At 41.5% G+C, this 26,929-nt stretch overlaps 1 protein-coding gene across 1 annotated transcript in view; it reads left to right on the top strand.

The window, feature by feature from the left end:
* Window positions 1-15,019, top strand: part of LOC120799040 (microtubule cross-linking factor 1) — a 68,165-nt gene extending 53,146 nt beyond the window's left edge. Inside the window, exons 11-14 of the mRNA XM_040143878.1 lie at window positions 27-377; window positions 1,979-2,055; window positions 2,564-4,133; window positions 14,816-15,019. Coding sequence (XP_039999812.1) covers window positions 27-377; window positions 1,979-2,055; window positions 2,564-4,133; window positions 14,816-15,019 — 2,202 coding nt within the window. The remainder of the gene's footprint in view (window positions 1-26; window positions 378-1,978; window positions 2,056-2,563; window positions 4,134-14,815) is intronic.
* Window positions 15,020-26,929: the final 11,910 nt, after the last annotated feature.

Below are 26,929 nucleotides of genomic sequence, written 5' to 3'. Positions count from 1 at the left end.
GTTCCTCTATGTTTTTCTACGTGCAGATGCAGAGAGAGCTGAACAGCCGGCGAGGCGAGGGCATCGACGTCAAAGACGGCAGCTCGGGCCACAAAGGCGCGTTCTCTCCTCATGACAGTCCCTGTCACGCCCCCCGGTCGCCTCGCTCCCCACGCTCCCCACGCTCACCCTGTACGTCCACCCCTGTCCTGGCCCCCGCCACACGCTCTCACTCTGACTCTGAGGCCATGCTGGAGGAGCAAGGGGCTGCAATGAGGCTGAAAGGTCCAACGGAGAACCTCTTCCTGGACGCTTTGTCTCTGGACCCCCTCAGCGGCCTGGAGGTCCCTCCAGCCTCCAGGCTGGAGAGTGAGAAGAGGTTCCCCTGCATGAAGGAGGTAACACACACATCAGTCAAGTCAAGACAAGTCACCTTTATTAATGTACTGCTTTATCACATAAAACCAATTTGCACCAAGGTGCTTCACAAAATAAGTTCAGTATGTTGCACAGCAGGGAAAAAGGAGGCAGAGCTTTGAACAGCGGCACAATTATTTAGGTGTGATGTAAATAAGAGCATGGTTGAAACTAGAGCTGAAATGACGGGTCAGTGAATGCCATTGTTGATCCGTCCGTCACTTTGGTCCAGACCAAAACATCTCAACAATTACCAGATGGATTGCCATATGGACATAAGACATTCATGGGTCCCAGAGGATGAATCCTAATGGCTCTGGTAAGCCCCTGACTAGTGTCACAGTGAGGGTGACATTTTTGGTTTTGAGTGAAATATTTTGACAACTATTGGATGGATATCCACTTTTTTTTTGTCATTCCTGAAATTTTCATATGACGCCACCACAAAGTCAAAACTTTAATGTGTCCAGGACTTTGGTTTATGACCAAATACCCACAAAACTAATGACATTCCCACCAGCCTCAGCTGTACTTAGTGTTCAGAGCTAACTAGCAAATGTTAGCATGCTAACACTCTAATCTAAGATGGTGACCATGGTAAATATTACACTTCCTGAACACAGCACTCGGCTCAAAACTAAGTACAGCCTCACGGAGCCATTAGCATGACTTTAGACTCTTATCCTTGTTTGAGAAATAATGTGAACCATTTGCTGGTTCCAGCTTCTCAAATGTAAGAATTTGATGCTTTTCTTTGTCATATCTACACATAAACTTAATATCGTTGGGCTTTGGACTGTTGGGCAGATAAAAAGAGCAACATGAAGTGCGTTGCTCGTTGGCCATTATGTAATGGAGGTAATGACAATCTTGATTAGTCAATAACTAATGACAGTGTCATTCATTTCAGCCTGAAGTCTTGTCAGTGAAGGAGTACGCAACTCAGAGGAAACAAATAATGTCAATTAAATTTCTAAAAAAAAAGGTAGAAGTTTTTTGTATCCATCCAACTATCAGGAAAAAATGACTATTACTGTAGGTGCTCAAGTGGAAACTCTTCTTCTTAATAGATATTCCTCTAAATGTAAATTTTCACTGAAATGAGTTCACATTGGAACAGATGCCTTACACCATGTTTTAATTTTGGCTGAGAGAAGTATCGTCATTACCAATTGTGTATTCATTATAAACCAAGTTTATTTCTTCTCATTTTACTTTTCTTACACTTAATTGCACCTGCTTTACCAAAATAAATTGAAGTAACCAACAATCTTGAACAATCAATCAGAAGCTTCGATAATCAAGTGAGACTGTAATGAGTTTTAGTTAAAGTATATTAAAAATCTGTCTCTCAAACTGATTATTCAGCATCCATATGTCATTAACATCCAAAAAGAGATGTAGAATATTTGGCATAAATTATGGTTCTAAAATGAGCCCAAAAGCTCTTATAATTTGTATAATTTAGTTTTTACAGGTTTCCCAGTTTTCAAACAACATTCACTGATTTTAGAATGAACTAGTAATTATTTTTTCTTTCTTAACTAATTTATTTTTAACTATTGTATCCGTTGTGTTTCAGGCCCTGAATGAGATTTTGGAAAGAGAAGGTGCTCCTGCGTACCCAGAGGAGGAAATCAGCGGTGGGAGTCTGCTCAGGTAACCTGTGTGAAAAAGCTTCAAGTCAATTTGAGTTCAAAGAGTATTTTAACGGGCAAATCTATTCTTTAAAAAGCTGCTGCATTTTAATAGATGTCAACAGTAAATACATCACCAAGAACTGGTGTGACAGGCTGCTGATTATTCAGCCTCCTGCTGCATTTCTGTTGCTCATACATACTCATCGATCCCTTGGGAAACCGGCTGTAGATTCTAGTAACTGTTACTTGAAGTGACAGTGAGTTTCCCCCAGGGGATTTTTCTGTGGAAGTTTCACTTATTGAGAAGAAGTGATCCACTTACTATGCTGCTAAATAATTCAGATAGTTTTAAAATACTGAAAGGCAATGAGTTGCTTTAAAAAAATATGTACCCGCGTACTTTTTCTGCAGTGGGAATATAAAGGAGATCATGATTGGGTTGTAATGTTTGCTGTGATGTTTGGTTTCAATGTCTCGGTTTATTTTAATGGGCCCTGTGTGTTTTTTTGTGTGTGTGTTCTCTCCAGAGCCAAGTCAGTGTGCTCCATGAGTGACTTCCAGAGGTTGATGGACAGCTCGCCTTTCCTCCCCGACAAAACTCGCCATGGGGATCAGGGCCAGGACGATGTGACTCCTCCTCTGTCCCCAGATGACCTCAAGTACATTGAGGAGTTCAACAATAAGGGCTGGGACTTCCCATCATCCACGTCTGGCCCGGTCCCTGCCCGGGAGGTGTGGATAGACAAAACCTCCGAGCCCCGGGGAGGGGAGCCCGTTCCTGATCCATTCCAGCCAGCCTCCTGGTTCCTCACCACCAGCGCCACATTGACCACCAGCACCCTGAGCAGCCCTGAGCACTGCCACAAGTCCCCGCTGAGGGGCAATGGAGCAGGGGCGGCAGGGGTGGGAGTGGAGCACTATGGAGTGCACATCCTCCACAGCCCCACCAGACCTGGGGCAGCTGAGCGCCCCACTGCCCAAGACCCGGACTTCATGTATACCAAGGGGACCAAAGCTAGGGGTGGAGGAGAGGCTGGGGTGGGAGCCGGCGGGCCAGATGAGGTGTTTAGTAGTGGGAGGTGGCCATGTGGTCTTCTGGAGGGTGGGGGGCTGATGACTTCCCCTAGTCAATCTCCTATCTGCCCTACGGTAGGCTACGCCTCCTCTCTGGAGCTTCAGCTTTCCAGAAACATGAGTGACGACATGAAGGAGGTGGCCATCTCTGTGAGGAATGCCATCCGCTCTCCACCAGGGCCTGTTGTCCGGGAAACTGCCTGCCAGACCAACGGATTCACCACACGAGGCACTCAGACCACCCAGACCATCAGTGTGGGTCTGCAGACGGATTTGCTGAGGAACCTGACCAGCAGCCCCCACCGCTGCCTCACCCCAAAAGGTGGCAGCACGCCCATCTCTTCCCCGTCACGTAGCCTGAGGAAGGTTCAGTACTCCCCTGTGGTCCAGAGCAAGTTTGAAAGACCCTGTTGCTCGCCAAAGTACGGCTCACCCAAACTTCAGCGCAAACTGTCTACGACCAATAAGACCGACCTACCCAATACCAGCCGCGCCCCCACCCCCACCACACCCCAGAAGGGCAACAATGAGTCGGCATGGGCCCGCTCCACCACCACTCGCGACAGCCCCGTCCACACCACCATCAATGACGGTCTCTCCAGCCTCTTCAACATCATCGACCACACCCCCGTGGTCTATGACTCCATGCAGAAGTTCAACAAGTCCCCCAGTCGCTCTCGCCCCACCCCGCCCTCCACCACTGAGCCCAGCCCTGCCCACGGGGCTCTCGCCACGGACCCCAGAAACGTCCAGGAGTGCTTGCGGACTGCTCGAGGGCGCTCACCCAGCCCTGTGCAGCTGATAGTGGAGACGCAAGGGGACAAAAATCCGGAGGTGGTGAGCATACGGCAGGACCTGTCGGCCCCACCAGGCTACACGCTGGCTGAAAACGCAGCCCGGATCCTCAATAAGAAGCTGCAGGAGCAGAACTTTAGAGAGGAGAGGAGGCTGCAGGCTGGAGGACAGAGCAGCCACGGCAGCAGGCAGACCGACTCAGACAGAGGACAGTCTGGATGTATGGAGGTAAATATACAGACGCACTGGATTCATCGCTTCATCATTCATTTGATATGGGGCCCATGTTTTATGACGCAATGATATTTATGACTTTGGCTTGGATTTTTCCTTGTAACAATTGATGATAAAAGGATGTTTGATTGATCAAAAAAAACAAAAAAAGCTAAGCAAGAAATCAACTTCATTATATTGTGCACAATCACTAAAATGTTCATGCTTTTTTCTCAGATCAAAAGCACTGACTGATGCAATGGTAATGTTAAAATATTTAACCTTCCTCAGTAATACTGAACTTTCCTTCAGCTCTGTACATAGAGACTCTTAAAGGTTTCCTCTTCTTTTTCTGTATTTTCTTCTTCGCTGTAGTGACTTCCTTGTAGTTTGGCTTTTATTTTTCTGTGCTTTAATAATCACCAAGGCCTGACCAAATCATGATTCATGATTATAACTGCAGAAGTGTAATTGATGTCTCACAGTTGTGTTGCAAGTGGAATCATAGCTACAAAGTTTGCTTAATTATTGATTATCAGCACCCAGAATATTATGTGGGTCCTGTTTATGAGGCGATTTGATCTTCCATTTACCAAATTAAACCAAGGAAAGCGCTAATTTTACTTGATGAAATCAGCGCTCTGACACAACCGGTCGGGCCCTTTTGACCACCCATTAAGCTGACCTGTGGGAAAAATAAATAACAGATCCATCCAAACCATCTTTCTGGTCATGTTTAAATGATGAAAACAGAAAAAAAAATGCATTCAGCGTACTGTATGTACTGGCACCCCTCTTATTTGGCTCTCAATAGAAAAATACCTATTGAGAGAAAACTTCAGAAAAGCAGGTCATGCTGTATTAAAGCTGTACATTAAAACAATGTACCCGAGACAAATTGTATATTTAAATCCATTACACGTGCAGGGAGCAACATAATCCCACACATGCTGATTAATATGTCCAATAAAATCAGGTTTTCACCAGCTGCTGTTGATCTGCAGAACAGACAGAGTGAGATTAGAGTCTGATAAATGATTTTATGGATGATAGCGGAGTGTGTGTTTCCTGCATTCACTAAGTGATGCAGTGACTTCTTTGGACAATGGTCACAGCTTGAACAGAGCAAAATAATGGATTGCGATGGTACTTAAGCACACAATATGTCAATATTGTAATATAGACCTGAGTTTGGAACATATTTTATTGTTGCTTTGTATGATTTGAATGGATAGATACACACAGAACAAATAAATGTCTGAGAAAAGAAGAAATATCATAAAAGAGCCCCAACAAAACCATTTAAATTTATGATTGGTGAGACAAATGAAAAAATAAATTTGGTTTAGGGATGGGCAATATGAATTCCTTGTAAAACCTTGCATTGAGGTCTATCTAATTTAATATTACAATGGAAATATGTATCATGATACACATAATGTTCTGGAGATTCAATTGAGAAACCAGTCATGGGTAAATGATCAGATGCAAATGTCTGTTTTTAGCTAATTTACTGAATTAGGGCTGCAACTAGTAATTATTTCCAATTAAGTTGCACCAATTTTACACTTTTGTGTAAGATTTTGACAGGGAAGAAAAATGCGTGGAATAAAAAAGACGACGTCTCTGGCTCTACTGCGTCGATTTTGATCCTTTTATAACTGTCGATCACAAATCCAGAGTACTCTTTTAATCGTTTAGTCTCTAAAACACCAGAAAATTGTGAAAAACGTAAATCACAATTCTCTCCAGCTTTCAGTTACACCCTTAAATTTTTTTTTTTTTTCGCATTTTGTCGATCGAGAACTCAGAGGTATTCCATTTACAATCAGCAACAAAATCCTAAAATTTGAGAAACAACAGTAGAACCAGAGAATGTTTGACATTTTTGCTTAATAAATGACTTAAATTGAATTCTTATGTAACTCTCATATCTGTCCGTTCAACATGAATGACAGCCAGTAGCCAGTTAGCTTAGCTTAGCATAAAGACAGCAAAAAATGGGAAACAGCTAGCCTGGCTTTGTCTTAAAGTAACAAAATCCACCTACCAGCACCTCTAAAGCTCACTAAGTCACACTTTAAATCTCGTTTACTTAATCCATACAAATAGCAAACGTAAAAATGACAAGATGCAGTTTTGTACAGGACTATTTCTTGGCCGGGAGCGTTTACGTCCTGGAAAGAGGATGGTGAGGTTGTTCTCTCTCAATCAGCAACGTGCTCCCAGTGCTTTTTGCTAAGCTAAGCTAATTGGCTGCTAGCTCCAGCTTCATGTTGAACAGACAGAACAGAGACTGGTTAGCTTATGATTAAAGTTGTTGCCTGTGTTTTTTCTTCTGCGTTACAAATTGATTAATGGACTTAGCCTAGGGTGAATGAAGTACCTGTTAAATTAAGGTACTTTATCATATTCAAGTAAATAAAATCTCAATTACTATAAAACAGTCCTGTACATTTGAGTTGCAGCATTGCCCACAACAGTATAATACAACCAGAAATATTAAAGAGACAGCTGCCTCGGTAGAAATTATATAGCAAATTCTCTCTCTAGTAGACAGATCTGTTATTTTAAAGTGTATGTAGTCATATTGTCCAACCCTATTTTATTGTATTATTGGCATTTGAATTTTTGATGATCTCCAATACTAGCTGACCAGCCTGTGTGTATCTACACCAAGGTCAACCTCCCCTCAGATCTTGTGTTTTTTCCAGGTCTAAAGTGAATGGGTGTGTGCTTACTGCTCTCTATGTGGTCTGCAGGCTGAAATCAGCCACCTCATTTCTCCTGGTCAACCTCTCTGCCTTTGACATGCCAGACTTATCGTGTATCTCCTCTTCCTCTTTGTCCGATTTTACCGATTAACATCTCCCGCTCTATCTTCCCTCCTCCTCCTCCTCCCTCTGTCTTCCCCTTTGGGCTTTATCTCTCCCTCCTCCTCTCTGTCCGCTGTGCTCTGATCCAGAACCACACTGTCATACTAACAACTCCTTGGGGACTCTAACTCTGCTTGTCTCCGTGATGTAAGTTCCTCCTCTTCTTCCTCCTCTTCCTCTACGACCTTTGGCAGTGGGTTCACCAACCACACGGACCTCTCACCTCACGCCCTGCAGACCTCCCCCTCCTCACCTTGTTCATTAATGCATGCTTCACAGGACTGCAGAGTGACAGTGTGTGAAGCCATCGGAGTGGTGTCAAAAGTCGTGCAATGGCTATGCATCTGTTTTCTTTGTTTTAATGCGCGCATGTTTATTTGATATAGACCATCTTTTTAAGGGACCATACTGGTGTTTTGCATGTTTTAGTCCATTAACCATAAATCACATCTACTGTTTTCCAATACCATAACACATTTTTAAATTATTTGATTTAAATTAATTTGCAGCCAGTGCGGTATGAAAATCAACTTCAAGAGAATTCCATTAAACTGGTAAATTACAGGGAACATTTATTAAGCTGTATTTGTATGGGTGAGGTCCATCGCAGCCGAGAGCATCAACTGTTTTGATAACTCTTCTTGTTACTGACAGCACAGCTTCATAAACTATAGTCAAGTTTCCATCCAAATTCAGTGCAAATTTGAACAGAATTTCCAGAAAAATCAGCAAAAGAAGAGTATTGTTTTTCATCTACTACTGGTATGCGAATATTAGTAGTATATTATGTGTATTATCTTACCAAGACAGTTGGTGGCACAAGTTCTCCAGTCTGGTGCCATTAAATCATTGAGGAAGAAGAGGGTGGAACAACATGACGTAATAAAAAAGAGCACCAGTCAAACCACAAAACAAACAAAAATGATGTGGAAAACAGAAATATGACATTTTTGTTTGTGTTATCTAATCATTTGGGGTGATGATGATTTATCCGCTGCTTCCATTGCACTTTTATGGATACACCAACTTTTCCACCTCAGCCAAGCGTAAAATCTTATTTTGCAATATTTCAACTTCTTTTTTGAATTTCCAGCATTTACACAAACATTTTTTAGAGCAAAAATTCAAATTCTGCACAAAAACCGGTGGATGGAAATGCACTATTGGTTGACAGGTAGTTCAGGATATCAGCTGTGTTTGAAATCATTAACTCATTCACTTTTCTCTACTCACTATACAGGGAATACTAGAGCCGATTTTAAAAAAAAAGCCTAGCTAACTCAGCCTCTAGCCAGCAAGCGTTGGCTGAGCTGACAAGCGAATGTGGCTGCTGACATTAGCTGGATTGGTTCTTAATCTGGGCAGACACTGTGCAAATTTATTGATCTTGTACGTTGTGTTACTAGTCGGGCGCCACTGATTCAGGGCTCAAATCGGGCCCAATCTGTACAATGTCTGCCCATCTTTAGAGACAAACGTGGAAAACGATTATAAGCACACATCAATTTTGTGACAACAAAAACAGTTTTGGACTCTATTGCATTTATTTATTTATTTATTGTCTTCAAAATGTATGATGTTAGCTAAATCTGGTTAGTTAAAACCTGGTTAGTCATCATTTATTGTGTGCTACATTTTACGCTGCATTGTGAGATAATTTTAGTCCACTATTTGGATATTAATAATTCTTACTAAACTTTTGAACAACACTGCAAAGTGGGAAACATACTTATTTCTTATCAGCTAGATTTCGGACACAGCTACTATCTGTTTATTGCACTGATGTGAAAATAATCCCAATTAATATCACATGTTCATGAGCTAATTTAGCCGAGAGAGGTCGAAAGTCACACACTATTTTTTAAGGACTATTTGTACAAATGTGAGACATAACATTACATCCATTTATTGTCAAATGCTGGCCAAGGTTCTGTAGGATATATCCAGGGTAACTAAATAACTGTGGGAAGTTACTTGATCGAAAAAACATAGCTTACAATGACATTAGCCTGCAAGCGTTAGCTGAGCTGACTACTAGCTAACATAGGATGCTGACGTTCGCTTGGATAGTTCTTCTAATGAGCAAAAACTAATTTTGTGATTCCAAAAACACATTGTCTTCGGAATGCATGGTGTAAGTGAAATCCTGGTTAGTGACCATCAACTGCGCACTACTTCCTACACTGCATATTGGTATGATAACAGTCCACTATAAGGATTGATATTTCTTACTAAACATTGAAAAAAACACTATAGACTGTATGTTTACTATATTTTTGACTAATCTCTCATCTGTAAAACTAATTCCCCACCATGTCCTAGTGAGCTAATATTTACCTAGACCAAAAACTAAAAGTTGCACGCAATTTTTACAAAAAATATTTGGAAAAAATTTGAATTTTTGCGCCAGTTATTGTCACATGCTGGCTTAGGCTGCTGGCTTAAGTGAGGTGAGCTAATACTCAGTGTAACTAAATTACTCTGGGTAGATAATTGATCAAAAAATCGTAGATAACATTGACATTAGCCAGCAAGTGTTACCTGAGCTGATGTGTAAATGTTTATTACTAGCTAACGTAGGCCAGTGGCCAAGGCTGGTTCTTCTTAGAGACAAACCTTAAAGACAAGCATTAGGCAAACATCAATACAGTGAAAAAATAATGTGAACTTGAGTTTCTTGTTTTCAAGACCTTAATGTGCCGTTTTCCAATGAGCACTTTAGATTACAAAAAAGATTTTAAGAACAATTCCTGCTCTCTGCACTAGAATAATATGGGATGTTGTGATGGCAGCATTACTTAGACAAAAAACTGAAACATTATTTAAAATGGAATATCCATCTAAAGCAGTTTTCGAGTTTCAGCAAGTTGATTGTCATACCTACAGTAAATAAATTAAACCGGTTTGGCGGTAATGTAAAATATATATATATGATTTGTAATAAATGGGATAGATCCTGTAAAACCACTGGTATGGTCCTTTAAAGCAAACTCACAAACTCAATTCATGTGACTCAAAGACTCATCAGATTGTGTCTTGGGCCCCTTTTAAACAGAGATCCCGCTATATTGCCGTTATGAAGACACCTCATTGTGCCGGCTTTACTTGTTTCCACTGAACCCAACAAAGCCGGAATAATGCGTGCCAGCGTCGTTCTGGAATCAGACGCGTGATGTGTCACACAACAGCGTCGGCGTCTGCCCCCCGCCACGGGGGGCCCTCCCTTTTACACAGATGTCGATTCGGCTCTGTGACTACTTCTGCTGCCGGCTTAAAGACGGAACAGCAATGCCCCCCGTTCTGTGTTCGTACCTGGTAAATAGAACGGTGAGGCAGAATAACGGCGCAACATTCCCGCCTTGAACAGGCTGTATAAAAGGGGCTTTGATTACTGATAGCGTCTCACACTTTCGGACGTTTCAGCACAGGCTAATTGCTGTCTTTTTGGGCTGCATTCGGCCTTATCTGGATTACTCTAACATTGTGTTTCTACCAGGTCTTCCTCTTTCTGTCACCATGTGTGCGACTGGATGGACTGTGATGTTTTCTTGTGATGTTTTTTTTTCACTTTTTTGTCCATGCAGTGCTTTCTTTCCTTTTCCTACAGTTCCCCCTCACCATTTCCTCTCACACTAACCAGACCTCCAAAAGATTAACTGATGAAGACGGCTGCTAACACTCATCACTTCCTGTGCACTCTCACCTTTCTTGGTTATGCTTGATTTCTGGTGGAGATTAACTGAATATTCTGGTACGCTTTGCATGCTTAAAGGAAAGATCCACCTTGGGATACGATACACTTTTATGCAGTGAAATCCTCACCAAGTATTACACTCCTGCAGGTGTTTAGCGATCAAGTGCTGGAAATTAGTTTTCTGGTGGTCCCGCTCACAGATTCTGATATTTCCCGAAATGCCTTTGCAAAAATTTGAGAAAATCATCCTAAATTTTTTACTCATAGTTATGGATTACAGAAATACCAGAACTCCTGGGCTTTAATCCAAAAGTGCTTTAAAATTTTGCAAATTACTTAAAATCAGACCTTTGGACAGACTATGCTGCCCAGTTCGCTCCATTTTTCTAGACAGGGGTGGGAAATTTAAATAAAAAACAACATAATATTGTTGTTTATTCAATATTTTTGTTTTTAGTGGCCTTAAACCCCATTTCTCATAAGTCTGCGGCGAGTTAAACATGACCAGCTAGACAGACTGAGGCCAGGTGAGATACTCTACTATTTTACTTTTACTATTTTACTTACATACTTACACTTACTATTTAAGAAGAAAAAAAAATAATTCAAAAGCATAGAAAAAGGTCAAAAAAGAGTCTGTAGGTGGATATCATGGACAGGGAAGAAACATTTAAAATTAAGAAATTAAGAAATGCTAACAAATTAATCATGTAACTTTGCTCTAATCACGAAAGGGGATTTGGTTCAGCCTAGAGAGAAGCTCTCGATCTCAGTGATTTACAAAGCCAGAGTATTCATCACTGTCAAAGTCCACTGTAGTGTACTGTAAAATCTCAACTCCTACTACGTTTTGCTTATTTTTCATGGCGATTTAAAAAAAAAAATGCGGCCACAATGGGAAAACCCCTTTTTACAAAAATGTCAAAGTGTTTTAAGGTGGATTTTTCCTCTAAGGCCAAAGCATCTACAAGGAAGTCAGGGTTGATGTGAATATGTTCGGGTTGCTTTTTTCAGTAGCCACTCCTGTACTCTGACTTCCTGTACACATTACTGGTGCATGATCTGTGGCGTTGTGTGATTTGATGTATTAGCATCACATAGGGAATCTTGTATTAACCCACAAGCCGCCCATTAAAAAAACGACTTGTCTGTATTTTCCGGTGTGTACGTTATCCATCGGCTGTATTCATGAACAAACGATTTACTGATGGAGACGCCGATTTGACGCAGACGCCTCCCATCATTCCCTTTTACTTGTTCTCCTGTCAGCTCATGAGGACTTCCCGCAGGTTGTCTAACACATCAATCAATGGTGGATCCATCCGTCCATTCGTCGGACTTATTTTTCCCTTCATTTCATCCTCTCACGCCACCACAGCCTGTCTGCCGTGAATTTTTAGCAGAACTAGATTTTGTTGCTTTGTGGGCTCAGTGTCCCCCATCCGTCAGCTGAAATCTCACGCCTGGTGATGAACCATTTGTGAATCAGGCCAGTGGTGTGATGTCCCCGTATGATCGTTCACCCACTCACACTCTGACATTATTCTGAGGGGGAGAGAAAAGAACTCATCCACAGACTCTTTTCTCTCCTCTTATCGCCCTCCTTTCCACCCTTTTTCTTTTTCATCCAGGGGACAAATGCGTAAAGCCCCCTCGTAGCTCCAACGCCATCAAATTGTGTACGTACCCCAGCAGGAAAATTGAACCAGATTTCTAAACCCCTACGTCTGCATCGTTCTGTGTTATACATCTCGGTCATCGTGAAATTGCGCCCACGTGCATAATCCATCGCCTTACAGTGTTAAACTTATATGTCTTTACACACCCGTAAATGCTGTGAACACATGGACAACAAGAAGCACACTGACCTGAAAAGCCCTGATTCAGCTGTATGCTAATTTTCTGAGGCTGTAGTTTGTGGTGGTGTTGCTCTCGACTGAACCCTATTGTGAAAAGGCTGCTTCCTTTGCATTTCGCTGAAGCCGTATGTCATGTGGGCAGGATGGTAGAGATGGACAGAATCCCCATGTTTACAACTTGCGAGCATTCAAGTGATCGGACAGCTCAGGGCGGTTGTATGACCACAGAGTTAATCGTTTGAGAGCCAAAAACTACTGTGCGCTGAGGTTAGACATTATACATTAAATATTACATCCACTGAATTTGGTTTGAGTTAGCTTGAGCAGTGGACTTTGGCCGACATGAGATGTCTGTGTTTGGTTTTCAGGCGCTTCCGCGTGATTAGGCAGCCAGTCAGATATATCAGCACTTTCAGGGGGGAAAAAAAGGTGTAACTGTGACTTCAATTTTTACGTGAATGATATTTACAAGTTGGAAACTGGTAATTATGATCATGTCAATATGACTTGTCTGTGGTACAAGCCCTACAACAGTATTTTTTGTGTTAAAACATTCATCTGAGTCCAGCGTTTCTGCCAGGTCATCTGGTAATTTATTAGCTAAGTTATTCAAAGAACGGAATAGAGGTTGTGTCGTTTTATTTGTGATCTGTTAAAGTTTTGTTTGTTTGTTTTTTTTCTGTTGTGCTGCTTGTGGTGCTGCTGCAGGTTGTCTCAATCACTGACAGTGAAAACAGATGTGCATCAGTAGGCCCTCTGAGCGATTAACAACTGAGAAGCTGGCCATAATTCTTTTTTTCACAGCAGGCCGTTGTACTTGCCATAGCAGGGAAGAAGTGTCATTAGCGATGGCTCCATCAAGTGTCTCGGTGAGCCATGACAGAGAGCCAGCACGCACAGCGCCGGTGCCCTGGGGCTAGCTCACCTACATGGAGTGCAGCTGTTTTTAATGTTACCACTTACACTTGTGCTTTTCCTGCTGTGAAAAAGTCAGTGCTTGTGTGTGTGTGTGTGTGTGTGGGTGTGGGTAAAGTTTCAGCAAAATAACAATTAGCAAATACAAGCCCACCTGTGCAGATGGTAGGACGCAGTCTAGTGAGGCTGAGAAGTTAAAGTGCCAGTCGCTGGTGTGTAGTATCGGGAGGGTTCGCGGCCGTTTCCTTGGTGGATTTCGTTCCAGTTTTAAGTTGATTGATTTGTTCTTTTTGTTTCAGGAGCACCACCTTGATTTGTTTCACGTCTCATCATCCTGGCATCATACAATGTCAGCATTATGTCTATTTAAAATGATTAAACTAGATTTCCACACAGGAGCCCTCTACGACACAGGTAACGGTGTAGGAGCCGTCTTAGTCGATAAAGTAAGTCAGTGGTGCTAATTTGCAAATAATCAAATTATGTGCAACCAATTGATATGCAGTGATTAGGAACACTTTTCAATATAATCCTTGGCAATAAAACACCACCACTAAATGCAGCCTCAAAAATGACCATCTGTCTTAATTGATGCAGCCCTTTAAGCGCTTATTCGGTGATTTGAAGGGCAAAAGAAGTGCAGAAAACTCAGCCGAAGACGTCTAGTCTCCATTTAACCACTGTTTCAAACCCATTTCAGTGATTTTTTTTTCCCAACATGTCTAAGGTCTACGTGGAGCTTAAGATATCGTCAGTAAAATTCTATCAAAGCAACAGTTATATTGCCTTCAGTTTCTACAAAACCTTGAACTTTTCAACCAAATATAGCTGTAGCAACACTTAAGTCAAAAGCATTGAGTTTGATTTGAAATAAATCTTATAGGCTGGTAACCTCATTTTAAAGGTTTACTTTTAAAAAAAAAAAAAAAAAAAGGTTACAGGATCCATTTGTTGGTGAAAAACTGTTTTGCTCTGCAGATTATTTGGCCATAATGTCATCAATAAAAGTCCCAATGTGAATGTCACGCAGAGATTGTTGAGATGTATGATGAAAGGAAAAACAATTCTTCAAAAAATAAAATTACACTCAAATGTTTCATCAGTTTACTCTACTGAAGTTACACCTAACCTCATGGCACGTCATTGTTTTTCTTCTTTTAACAAAAATGTTCTGTGTTCAAAGTGGAACATTCATCCTTTTCGTTCTGCGCACATCATTTAAACGTTTGGCCCTTGCTCACTTTCCTCTCACTCTCTTTCATTCATGTTTCTCGGTTTTAAATCGCTTCCTTCCGCCGATCGGCACAGAAGGATTGCTCTCCCCTCTCTCTGACGGCTCCTTGTCGTTGGCAGGACCTGCCTCGCTCTCCGGTGGCTCCGCCCCTGGACTCCTGCTTCCTGAGACCGGCCCGCCCGGCTAACCGCAGACCCCCCTCGCGCTGGGCCGCCCGCTCTCCCTCCTCCTCCCCCAAGTGGAGCGAGGGCTCGAAGAGGAGGTTCACCTTCCCGCCGCCGGGACACCGGAAGACCATCCTGGAGGACGAGGAGCTGGCATGAGTCCGTCCTCTACCTCCTCCCGCCCTCTTCCACCTCAGCCTAAAAAGACCCAGTACCTCAGAAACCCCCCAAATCTAGAGACTCCCTAAAAAACGGAGCCTGATGTGGGGGTTGGGATCCACCCAGTAGCACCAGCTGACCATCAAGGAACCAGAACTTCTTTTTAGAAGAACCTGGAACGTACTGTAATCTCATCAAAAAGACATAAAAAAAACTACATTTCCATAAGAGGTGCCTGCACACACTTGCGTTAATCATCACCCAACGTGTGTATATATGTATTTAATACATATATATATTTTAGTAACTTTAGTAACTGTTGGTCAGCTGTTGCATTTGTATGACGTTTACACCATTTTTTTTTCTCATCTCTGTTTATACTTTTCTTTTCTATGTCGTTTACGTTGTCCCGCGTCAATTCACGCTCCAACGATTTTTTTGATAAGCGCATTCGTTCATTTTTAGTTGCCAGCCTTTGAAGCTCGACTCTTCTGTTTAGTTTTCAAGGAGAACGCAAGACAAAACGCAAGACAACACAAGCAAGCGAACAGACAAAAAAAAACCAACTTCTGCTTCGTCGGGTCGGAAGCAGACACACGTGATGTCATTTCTGATGCTAATGTCCTTATTTATTTTTACATTGGGATGAATGTTTGGCTCTGTAAACATGTAGAAGATGGGCGACGACCAACTGAATAACCTTATGCATATTTGGAAGGCAGTTGTACAAATATCGGTCAAATATTTGCATGCCTTTTCAACACTAGCATGTACATACGAGCTCTAGTCATTTGTGATCACTCGGCTCCGCTGTGGGGAAAAAGAAAAAAATGTTGTGATGGGAACTCTTGAGCTGTCGTTTTTGTTGTCACATGATTTGCAATGACTAAAAAACAAAAAGTTTTTAAGTAAATTATTGTACCTACCAGATTGTCTTTGTATAGTTGTTACTATTGGATATTAATTACTTTTTCTTTTGACAAGAAAAAGGGATTGTGGAAAAAAAAAAAATGAATGTTTTAAATGCAAAGTCTATGTCAAAAAGTCTAAGGATCTGTAGTCTTATGTAAATAGTAAATGGTAATAAACATGAATGTGTATTTACAAGACTTCCTCCTCCTGTGTGTGTGTTTGCATCTGCTGGTCATGTTTTACATTTATCTCGCCATGATAAAAGTTACAGCTCATGATAGATTATACGCTCTTTCATTAGACCTGAGTCTGTGGTCTTCGCAGAGGCTGATCCTGAACGTGTGTGAGTGTGTGTGCGCACGTGTGTGTGTGTGTGTGTGTGTGTGTGTGTGTGTGTGTGTGTGTGTGTGTGTGTGTGTGTGTGTGTGTGTGTGTGTGTTTGTCTGTGTGGATTACAGAGCAGACCACAGGATTATAGTGGGTCAGGGGGGACAGACACACAAACACACAGTGAATGTGAGTAAGAAGATTGTGTCCTCTCAGAAGTCAAATCCTCTTGCATCATGGTAATACATGTGCCACCTTACTCATGTTTCCCAGCTTGTCACGCAAGATAAAGACCAGTAAAAACAAACAAAAAACCCCGGACTGGTTCATTTAAAGGTCTTGAAAAAAAAAAATCAACCTACTTACCTACCCCTAGTTGTGTCTGACTGTGCAGATTATGAACGCAATTGATGATTATTTTCATTTTTTAGTATATAAATGTAGGAAAATAGAAAAAAAAATAAAAAATTGGAAGTTCACTGGAGGTTCCCAGAGCCCAAGGTGAGTTGTTTAAATTGCTTTGTTTTTTCTGACCATCAGTCAAAAACCCCCAAATGTTCCATTTACAATGAAATAAAACTGACCCAATACGCTCCCAGCCGCTCATCCATAAGGTTGATACAGTGAAGAAACCGGACCAGATTTTGGTTTGAATCAACCTGGGCTATCTACGTGGCTAGAGACAACGACAGGTAAATGAAAATATGTCTTTTTTGCAATTTAGGTGAGCTGGCCCTTTAAAAAACAAAACAAAACATGTAAAACACGTATGTATAAGTTGTGATGTTGCTGCCAGCTGACCGAGAAAAACACCACAGTCCTTCTCCCGGTTATTTGACTCATTTTCAGCTTCCTTACAGAAAATACGTTGGAAGAATTAAATCTGTACGTTCAAAACTGCTGGCTTTTACTGGACAACTCCAAGCTTTTATTGACTCTGAGGGGGAGCGTCTGATGGAGGGAGAGAGGGAAAGAGGGAGTGATAAAGAGGCAGACGCGGAGAGCTGAGGGGCCTCCGTATACCTTTCACAGAGTTATAACGATGAATAATTCATGCGGGCCGACTGCACGCCGGGAGCTGCTGATGGCACAGAGTGGCTCAGCGGAGGGAAGAAGAAGAAGAAGATGCTCTGCTTTTACTTCCATCCGCCCTGAGAGAAACCCAGCACTGCTGAATAATTTACACCAGCCCTGAAGACACACACACACACACACACACAGTGACCTCTGTGGGAGATAAGTCACACCCAAGTACAGTAGCTACCCGGCAGCAAAGATGGAGAAGGGAGAATCTTTCGTCACTTCAAAGCGAATCTGTGACATTTTCAGGAGGTAAAGCCTGAGTTAACGCAGGTGGCACTCAGACTAAATCCCCACCTCGCTACAGACAAACCTCCGCTGCTGTTTATGAACTAAAACCTCTGGTGAATTTATGATTAAACTTTAGTTTTATGGCTGCCATGTAATGCTTTTTTTTAATTTTATTTCTTATGGTTTCGTTTTTTTTAAAGGATATGGCTAGCATTATTTTATATGTTTCTTATTGTAAACCAATTTCATTCTAACCTCCCTAAAAGCGGCTCGCAAATATTTAGTTTCCTTTTTTCAAAAAAGACTCAGTCATTTTCTTAACAGTTGGGTGCTGTACTTTTTAGCAAACATTACTCAAACAGGAGGAAATGGTTCATTTGTCGGGGACTATTCTGAGCAGTGGATCAATACACACGTGGGGCCATGTTTAGTATTTACGGTAGCAGGACATCAGGCACGGGCTATATTCTGTACACAGCATAGAATAGTTATTAGTAAGACAAATTTAATTGTGGGTGTTTTATGGAATTTGTTTACAATGAGAGTATTGTTTTATTTTACTCATTCAGATTTGAATCTTATATGCAGAGGAGTGGACTCGAAACACAAGTCTGATGATTTTGTACTCGACTCGCAGCTGAACTGACTCTAATGGCGTGCGACGTCACATGGAAGTGCTCCCTTTGACTTGGAATGACTTGATATCCTCCCTAAAACCAAGGATTGAAAAGGATGCCGTAAAAAAAAAGCGTTCAATGTTGAATTCAGCTCTTCGTTTTTCCCGACCACGCATATGCTTTGAATCAGCGCAAACGGGAAGCAGAGTCATCTAGATATAAAGACCAATGAGGCTCAAAGATCAGATGGAAACTGTCAACGTCTTTCAAAATTTGAAGCCGTGCAAGGAACGGTGAGTTAAAGCTTCGGTTAAACTATGAGGTGGTACGGCTTAAGATAGCATTAGCTAAGAGCTAGTGTTAGTTACCGAACTTGGCAAACATGAAATCACTGAGGCCTCGAGACGTCCAGAATCAGACGTAAAGTTAGCAGAACAATGACACTGTTATTTAATTCCATGTGACCTGTTTAGGACTTAAAACACAGGACTGTGGAGTTGAGTTAGGGCTTGATTTAATGACTTCACAGCCTATACTTGAGACTTACTTGTGACCTGCAGAACAACAACTTTGCTCCCGTCATTCGTCACCGCTTGATCGCCACGCCCACCCGCACACCTGCTCGCAGTGCCCTCATCAGCTTCCCCCTATGTAAAACCCGCCCTTTAGCCACAGTCCTCAGCCAGAGTTTCTGTCCTGTCATCCTGGCCCCTGCAGTCCAGCCTCTCTCCCCAACCCTGACCCGTTTGAGTCCAAATCTCGTGGATTTTGTTTCAGCGCCCTTGCACTAACCCACATGAAAAGTGCTTCACGAATGAAGTTTAACTGACCGATCATAGTTTCGTGAGACTCATTGCTGTCTTTTTGAGAGGAGTTTCCCTGGAAATGTCGAATATATGGTGGAAAAAGGTAAGAGCTCATCATGCTTTAATTGTTGTGAGAATGTTTTCGACTGGTCTGGATAGGCAAGGATTAAGCCTTTAAAATACACCATCGCACCCGTGGGACGCTTTGGCCCCGGCAGTGTTACCGTGGGTGTGTTTTTGGTCTGCACATTTTCTGCCGGGGTGAGGAAGCCGAGTGGATTCGTGTGGTTGCTTGTTCAGCCAAGGTTTTTTTTCTAAGTTTGCAAAAAGTCTTGGTTTACCCAGAACTTATTGTCCCACGTAAGACAGACAAGAACTAAAACGCTTTCTGCAACAGATAAAAGTAGACAACTTCTTGAAGTCTGACTATTAGTTGGATCTAAGTCATAGTCAAAGTCTGTCTCTGTGAAACCAGACCCTGAAGAGGCACACAAAGTAGATGGTCATCCGTGCTTAGTGTATCCTAGAAACTTCTTTTGGGTTGTAACCCAGTTCCGTTTTGGACGGCACAGCTTTGCAGCGTTTCAGTATTCGCTCGTGCTCTCTTTTATTCGCAGGCGGCATATCTTTGTGTGACTCAGGTGTCGTCAAATTCGCGAAGAGCTTTTCCTCATTTGCTCGTGGCTTTTATTTGCTCGTGTCTTTGCTCAAGGCAAGCGGTGTGCTGAGCTTTCTCAGCCACCGTAACAATGTTTAATGAGCTGCAAAATGCTTTAATCACCGCTAAGATACAGTACAAATCCACAATAGCAGGTAGTAATATCAGCATTTATATTTCTGGAAATGTGACAAATGATTTTCTTTATCTTTTGGAGCACCGGTCTTCACATGCCACCAATTTTTTTTTTTTACATTTTTATGCTACAATATCTACTTCAAAAGAGATATTGGATCTAAAGAAATGTCCTGGTTGAATGAGGGATAAAGTGCTGACATCCCATGACCCTCTTTGTTGAACTCCTAAGAAGATTTTCAATTTAATGCCATCACCTACTTTCCATAATATATTATGCTCCTGAAATGAGAGTGCATCAGACTACCGTTCAGTATTGCACAGTGAGATAAAAATAGGATCTTAATTGTGATTTACTTCTGACATCACCGCACAGTTCATCCCATCTTTGAAATTACACATCACTTTTCAAAGTCACTTGTAACAGATCCAGTTAACCGATAAGAAAAATCAACCGCACAGGCTACAGGATGTTTGTCGGGACAGTCATGGACAAATATCCGCTGATCCAACGTGATTGTTGTGTCTTTGACAGGACACACCAGTCGCCCAAAAACCAAAAGTCATAGGGGGCTCGTAAAATAGTACCAGACTCGTGCAAACGTTTGAATGTGTCACTGCGTCGCCTTCACTGCACGGCTTCATTTCCTCTGACAAAAAGAGGGGTGTCAAATAGTTCTCGTGGGTTTTTGCATGTAAATGAAGCTGCTTCTGAATATCTGCTCTGACGTGTGACTGTGATTGATAAAGACAAAAAGAGCCACGTTTTCTCTCCCCGGCTGGGATGAATAATGCAGCAGTGGCTGTCTGGGCATCTCTGTCAGACTGTTGAGAGCAGTTTCCCCCTCGTGTTCCCAAAACTCTGCGTCTTTGACTAAACAGATGAGACAAGCCTCTGGTTTTCTCCTTTGCCTCGTTTCGTTAGAGTTTTGCAGCAGCTGCTGTGCGAGGACTCAGCTGAGGCTTCAAACCGAACACTGTGGATCGGTGTAAATGGCTGAAATCTAAACGGTGTCACACCGCAAACCAATTTGACGTCACTGTAGGGCTGGACAGATGTGTTTCTCTTGCAGATGGGTCTAAAGGGATGTATGTGAGGACGGATTTTGTTCGCAAAGGATTCTTGTGTAGAAATGAACCAGTCTGATTGATCCCCTTAAATGAGGCTGTAGATGAGAAAAGCAGCCCTTCACTTCTACATGAGACTTTTTGCAACTGAAAATAAAATATCATTTTCTGCGGGACACACGCAGATGTTGTCACTGATGGAAAAATTAAAATCGAGAATGAAAAAACAAGTTTCTGTTAAATGCCAATGAAATCAAGATTTTCTTCCACGACATTTGCCTGAAAGAAGAATTTAGATCAGAAATGTTTACTTTGTTAAACTTCCAACTGTCAAAATTCAACTGTTGTTTCTTGCTGTCACGCATACGTTTACATTTACATTTCTTCAAGATTAATATCAGATTAATATCAGCACCACCATTAAGAAGTTTGGGTTTTCAAGTCGTAACTAATGACTTTAAGAATAAATACAGTAATTTGGTAATAGCTTAATAGATCATTAACAAGCCATTTGTCACAGTGGGAAATACTGTCACCACAGAAATCTCTGACAAGCTCCTTGAGAGAGGAACACACTCTTCTTTACAGCAGCTGACCCACCAGTTTGTTTATTGACCGTTTTAAATTTTCCAAAATTAGCAGTTGTCTCCGACATTTACCAAAGTGTAAAATGTCCTAGTGCATCCCTGACTTTTAAACTGTGTTTGCATTTGGTTGAATTAAAATTAGTGGTGTGGCTTGACCAAAAAAAAAAAAAAAAAAATCCAACCACTTCCCTTTTACTTACTGGTAGACAAATGCTAAACACAGAACCAGAGCGTCAATGGTCCGATTCCAACCAGGGACCTTTGTTGAAGTCGTACCCCTCTCGCTCTCTTTCCCACTGTTTTCCGTCTGTCCCTTCACTGTCACTCGTCCACTGAAGGTGAAAAGGCCCAAAGAAACCAAATGCTTTCATCGACAAATGCCAAAGAGTTTGTCTGGGAGACAGCTCGGGAAGCTCGAGTTAAGCTACTGCTTCCGAGGCCAAGAATGAACTCTCATGTTTAATTGGCACCAATAAGACATGCTTTAAAAATTGTTTATATGCTGTAATTAATGCTTTATTAATGGTTAATAATACATTTAATAATGCTTAATAAATCAGTAATAAGCCATTTTTAAGAGGAAGAGTTGACATGGCAGGCTGTAAAAAATGCCTTTGGGCAGTATAAGTTTAGCTTTTACATTCAGCAGTCGGTGACACCAGTCAAATGACTTTTTCACAACTTGCCAACCCAACTTGTAACCTTTTGTAATGGCTTATTACTGATCTATAAATATTAATAAACAGTAAATAACATAAATAAACCATTAGTTACAACTCGTGCCCTTTACAAAGTATTCCTTATTAAAAATGTGCACTAAGACATCAGGAAAACATTTATCCTCTGAACAGTGAGTGACTGTGTCCTTGTTCACTGGTTGAATGTATTAAAAATAAAGTGACCCGCTGTAAAGACAGTTAAGTAAGTGCATGTACAGTCTGAGGTGTTTAAAGACGCATTTTAAGCAGTTTTACTAAAGTGCACTAGTTCCCCTCGTGTCCCGCCGACAGAGTTAACCTTTCTGAGGCTCCGCGCTGCCTCCCTCAGCGAGCAATCTGTCAAAGATTGGACCCCAGATTGCACATGCCTGCAGCCGTGTGCGAAGGCCTCAAACAGACAATGAGTGACACAATGGGCCTGGCTGGGCCATTAGCTGAGAGGTTGTCATGCCAACGATACAAAAAGCCACTCGCTCGGCTCCGGCAAAAGGTTTGGCCCCGAGGAGAATTCATATTGAGCAAGAGCTTTGCCCGGAGGCCCTTTATGTCTCCTCACTCTCTGTTACATCATTATTCATCTGAGGGAAAAAAAAAAGAGCCCGTCCCGAGGCTCCGGTCGATGTCCGAAGACCAGAACGGTGGCAGCTACCGGTGTGCTCAAGCTGTGGAAACAGCATGGCAGAGGCTTGGTGTGTTCTTTGGGGGGGGATTTTTTTGAAGGGGGGGGGGTTAGCTTCACAAGAAATGCACAATTGTTTCAGTAAACAGACAGTCCCATTGAGTGTGACGACCATATGAACTCTGAACTAAACCAGCAGGGCCGTCGCTCCGGCTGGCGAGGATTCAGGAAACAATGCGTCCAGCGGAGAAAGCACTTGAGGAAAATACTGGACCGGCTCAACGTGAGATGTAGAGAAATATGGCCGGATAGATTTGTAACGGTCAGTGGTGGTGGAAATATTCAGATCCTTTACTTACGTAAGTGTGTCACCACAACAATCTAAAAATACCAAATAAATGTATTTGCCTCTGAATTGGAGCGGAGTAAAAGCAGAAGTAGCAGGAAATGGAAATACTCAAGTAAAGTACAAATACCTCAATTGGTTTGGTGCCACTATTTTATTCTTTAACAATGCAATGTATTTTATAAATTAGTATTGTTTTTGTTTTTTTTAAAGTAGAGTATTTCCCTCTAAAATGTAGTGAATGGAATGTAAATACTTAAGTGAAGTACAAGTGCCAATAAATTGTACTCAAGTGCAGCACTTGAGCGAATGTGCTTTAGTTATTTTTCTTGTTAAAATGTACAAGAAGTGTACAGTGTTTGCTGCCATCGGTTCAGTATAAGAGCTTCAACACTGGCAACCAATGCAAGCCTCATTTTTCGGCTAAATTCTGACCTGTGGTTGACCTCCACCAGGTTATCTCAGCACCTACTCTTCAACATACAGTCTTAAGTGGAAGTTCAGTTACACCATCTGTCTGTCCTTTGAGGAGCAGAAACAAAAAGGCGCCATTCATTTGGTGTCTCCTTGTTTCCTCTTTTGTCTGCGTAATTTGCTCTGGACTTGCCCAGTCGTCTTCATGGCACTGGCACAAACACACACACACACACACACAGAGAAACAACATCTTTGTGTGTCTCGCAGCAGGCCTCTGCCTCTACACACAAGCTGGCGTGTGTAGTGGTGAAACCTCTGGGTAACACACGACGTCTGAGGCTTCAGTCTCTCTCTGTCTGAGCTGGTGTGATACCACATGAAAAACGGAGATAATGACGGCCATAATCCTCTGGAGGCTTGGGGTTGAGGAGGGCTGGAGAGGAGTTACGGTGGATTCACACACAATAATGCCTCGCTTTTCCTTCGAGATCAATGTGGAAAAAGTAAAACGTTTTGCAATATTCACCATTTTCCATATGTATTTTTATATGTCTTATTATTGTCACTTTGGAAGTCACTGTATGGACTTAAAAATTATTTTATACTATTTTATGTACTACACCTACTGTATGTATATAAAGTTACTTTACATTAACCATACAATATTTATCCAAGCACTCTCGCGTTCCCACGCACCCTTGCCCTATTTGTAACCCTGTTTACAGTTTAAAGTAAAAGTTGGACGTCTACATAGACATTGTATGTTGTTGTCTGTTTATTATTTATACACAAATGCATCTATTCTTTGTCTGTAAAAAAATATCTTTGCGTTTGCTCATCTGTGTTTGCTTTGGTCTTGTTTCAGCTGTACATACTGTATGTGTATCTTCCTGTGCATTGTTCTTGGTAATGTGTTTGAGTACAGTACATAGGGATCCACTGGGAACCAGAGTCAAATTCCTCGTAGGCCAATAAAAAAGACCTACAGTACCAATAAAGCTGATTCTGATTCTTACCCTGACCTTAACCATAAACCAAGTCTTAAAACCTAAAATTTTGTGTTTACCATGTACGGACACACACTGTGGAACAAACACATCAACACAGTCCTTACAATCCAAGTCAAATAAAAATAAAAATATATATATTAAATAAATAAATAAATAAATATATATATATATATATATATATATATATAAATATATATATATATATATATATATATATATATATATATAAAAACATTCAGATCATTCTCATGCAAAGTTCTTTCAAAAAGTAAAGCAAAAAGAAAGTGGTAGCAAAAACAATCAAAAAATTCAGGCAAAAATCAATGGAATAGGGAGATTAGAATTTCACATGAAGAGGAAAAATGTTTTAAAATGAAATAAATAAATAAACATAAGCCAACTGATCAGGCTGACCATTCAGCATCCCCTCAAAAGTTCAGTAAATCTACAAGTCCTCACAATTAAATGTTTCCAAAAATGAGAAAAAAGAGGTCCGACAATCTTCAAAGATAAACCCACAGCTTTGCTTCTCTGCGGTTAATTTCTCTGATGGTAAGAACTGTGGTAATTGATCAAGGAGAGATTTTTCCTTAACATGATAACAAAACAAATTTAATTTATCCGGAGACAGAGCAGACGTGGCATGTAAAAGACACAGTGAGAGATGGTTCTAATGTTTTGTTTAGATAGATAGATAGAAAAAATAATGAGAACGTAAAGATAAAGATTGAAAGAGAGAAAAACATGAGAATGTTTCAATGTTTCTAAAATGCAGAGGTCCTACATTTTAGAATTGAAAAAAAAAAAAAATCCCCTTATCTTTATAATGATGGAGCAGTTTATCGTCTGATCTGCTGCTGCCGCTCGATATCCGGCCGACAGTCACTTTGTCGGACTGCCCTCTCAGCAGTGACCGGATCCCCCTTCCAGCCGCCGTCGCTCTAAAGTCAAAGTTTGTGAAATTCAGTCTCCTTAATTCAGTTACGAACACAAAACCGATGTGTGTGTGTGTGTGTTATAGACTGAAATCTCAGGCCAATATTCGAGTGTAAAAAAATAAATAAATTGCCGTCTGATAACTGTGCTGTTCCCCTTTTGATAAGATGGATGAGATGCTGATATACTGATTTCTCTGATTAAACATTTTATGTGTTTTCTATCAATATTTTTTTTGTCTGCCCTGGGTCTGACAGGATGCTAAGGTACCATCAACACGATGGTCATGATTTTGGTTATTTGATTTTGATTGGTAGTGCTTATCTTCATAGTTGCGGTAACGTTACACTGGTGTATCAATTTAGATTCTCTTCAATCACTGCAAGTAAAACACTGACGCAGATCTTTTCCCAACTTTTTAAGACTAAAAGTCCGAAGCAGAACGCATAGTGAATCTCATACTTTTTGGCACTGACATGGTGAAACGTCATGGTACTGAATATTTGGACCTTTAACCCAAAGACCCATCAAAAAAGAACTACTCTACCTGCCAATTATGGATCGATAACATGTCATTGCAATACTGAGTTAACTTTACCCAGTATCACTGGGTAGAAAACAACCCAAGACGAGGGGTTTGTCTTGACCAGTGTTAGCGTCATTTGTGTTGTCTACTCAAATTAATGGTATGGTTGTGAAGTGTTTCAGTCAAGTTATTTTTAAATTTACCCGTCCCTGTTTGGTGCTATGCAGTGGCAGGTATGCGAACCCTTTGGAAGGACCTGGTTTATCTGCCTTAATCGGTCGTAAAAACACGATCGGATCTTCATCCAAGTCACAAGCATTGACAAGTACAATGTGCTTAAGCTAACAACACACATACAATTATAATTTTTCATGGCTTGATTGAACAAACCCATTGAACGTTCACACTGCTGTTGGAAAAAGTAAGTGAACCCTTGGATTTAATAACCGGTCAAACCCCTTTTTGGCAGCAGTAACCTCAAACCAGCGCTTCTGGTAGCTGCGGATCAGACCCGCACAGTGTTCAGGAGGAATTCTTCCACACAGAACGGCTTCAGCTCAGCCCTGTTCTGGGGATGTCTGGCGTGAACGGCCCCCTGAGCTCATTCCACAGAATCTCTATCGGGGTTGAGGTCTGGGCTCCGACTCCAAAAGGTGGCTTTTATTTGTTTGAAGTGTTTGTTTGATTCTGTCGTAGATTTACTTCAGTGTTTAGGCTTCCACCGAGCTTAAGAGCAGACGGCCACCCTGACATTATCCTGTAAAATACCTCGATAAACCTGGGAATTCATCTCCCACCTGATGATGGCGAGCTGTCCGGGCCCATAGGCAGCAAAGCAGCCTGCTCCAGTGATTCCTTTAAGCCGTCGGTTGTTACTCCGAGCTTCTTTTTTACCTGACTGAGCATTCTGTGTTGT

The sequence above is a fragment of the Xiphias gladius genome, chromosome 14 (genome assembly GCF_016859285.1).
Source record: "Xiphias gladius isolate SHS-SW01 ecotype Sanya breed wild chromosome 14, ASM1685928v1, whole genome shotgun sequence".
In the NCBI taxonomy this organism is placed as follows: Eukaryota; Metazoa; Chordata; class Actinopteri; order Istiophoriformes; family Xiphiidae; genus Xiphias; species Xiphias gladius.
The sequence above is the reverse complement of the archived record's forward strand: the minus strand, read 5'-3'. Positions and strand labels throughout refer to the sequence as shown.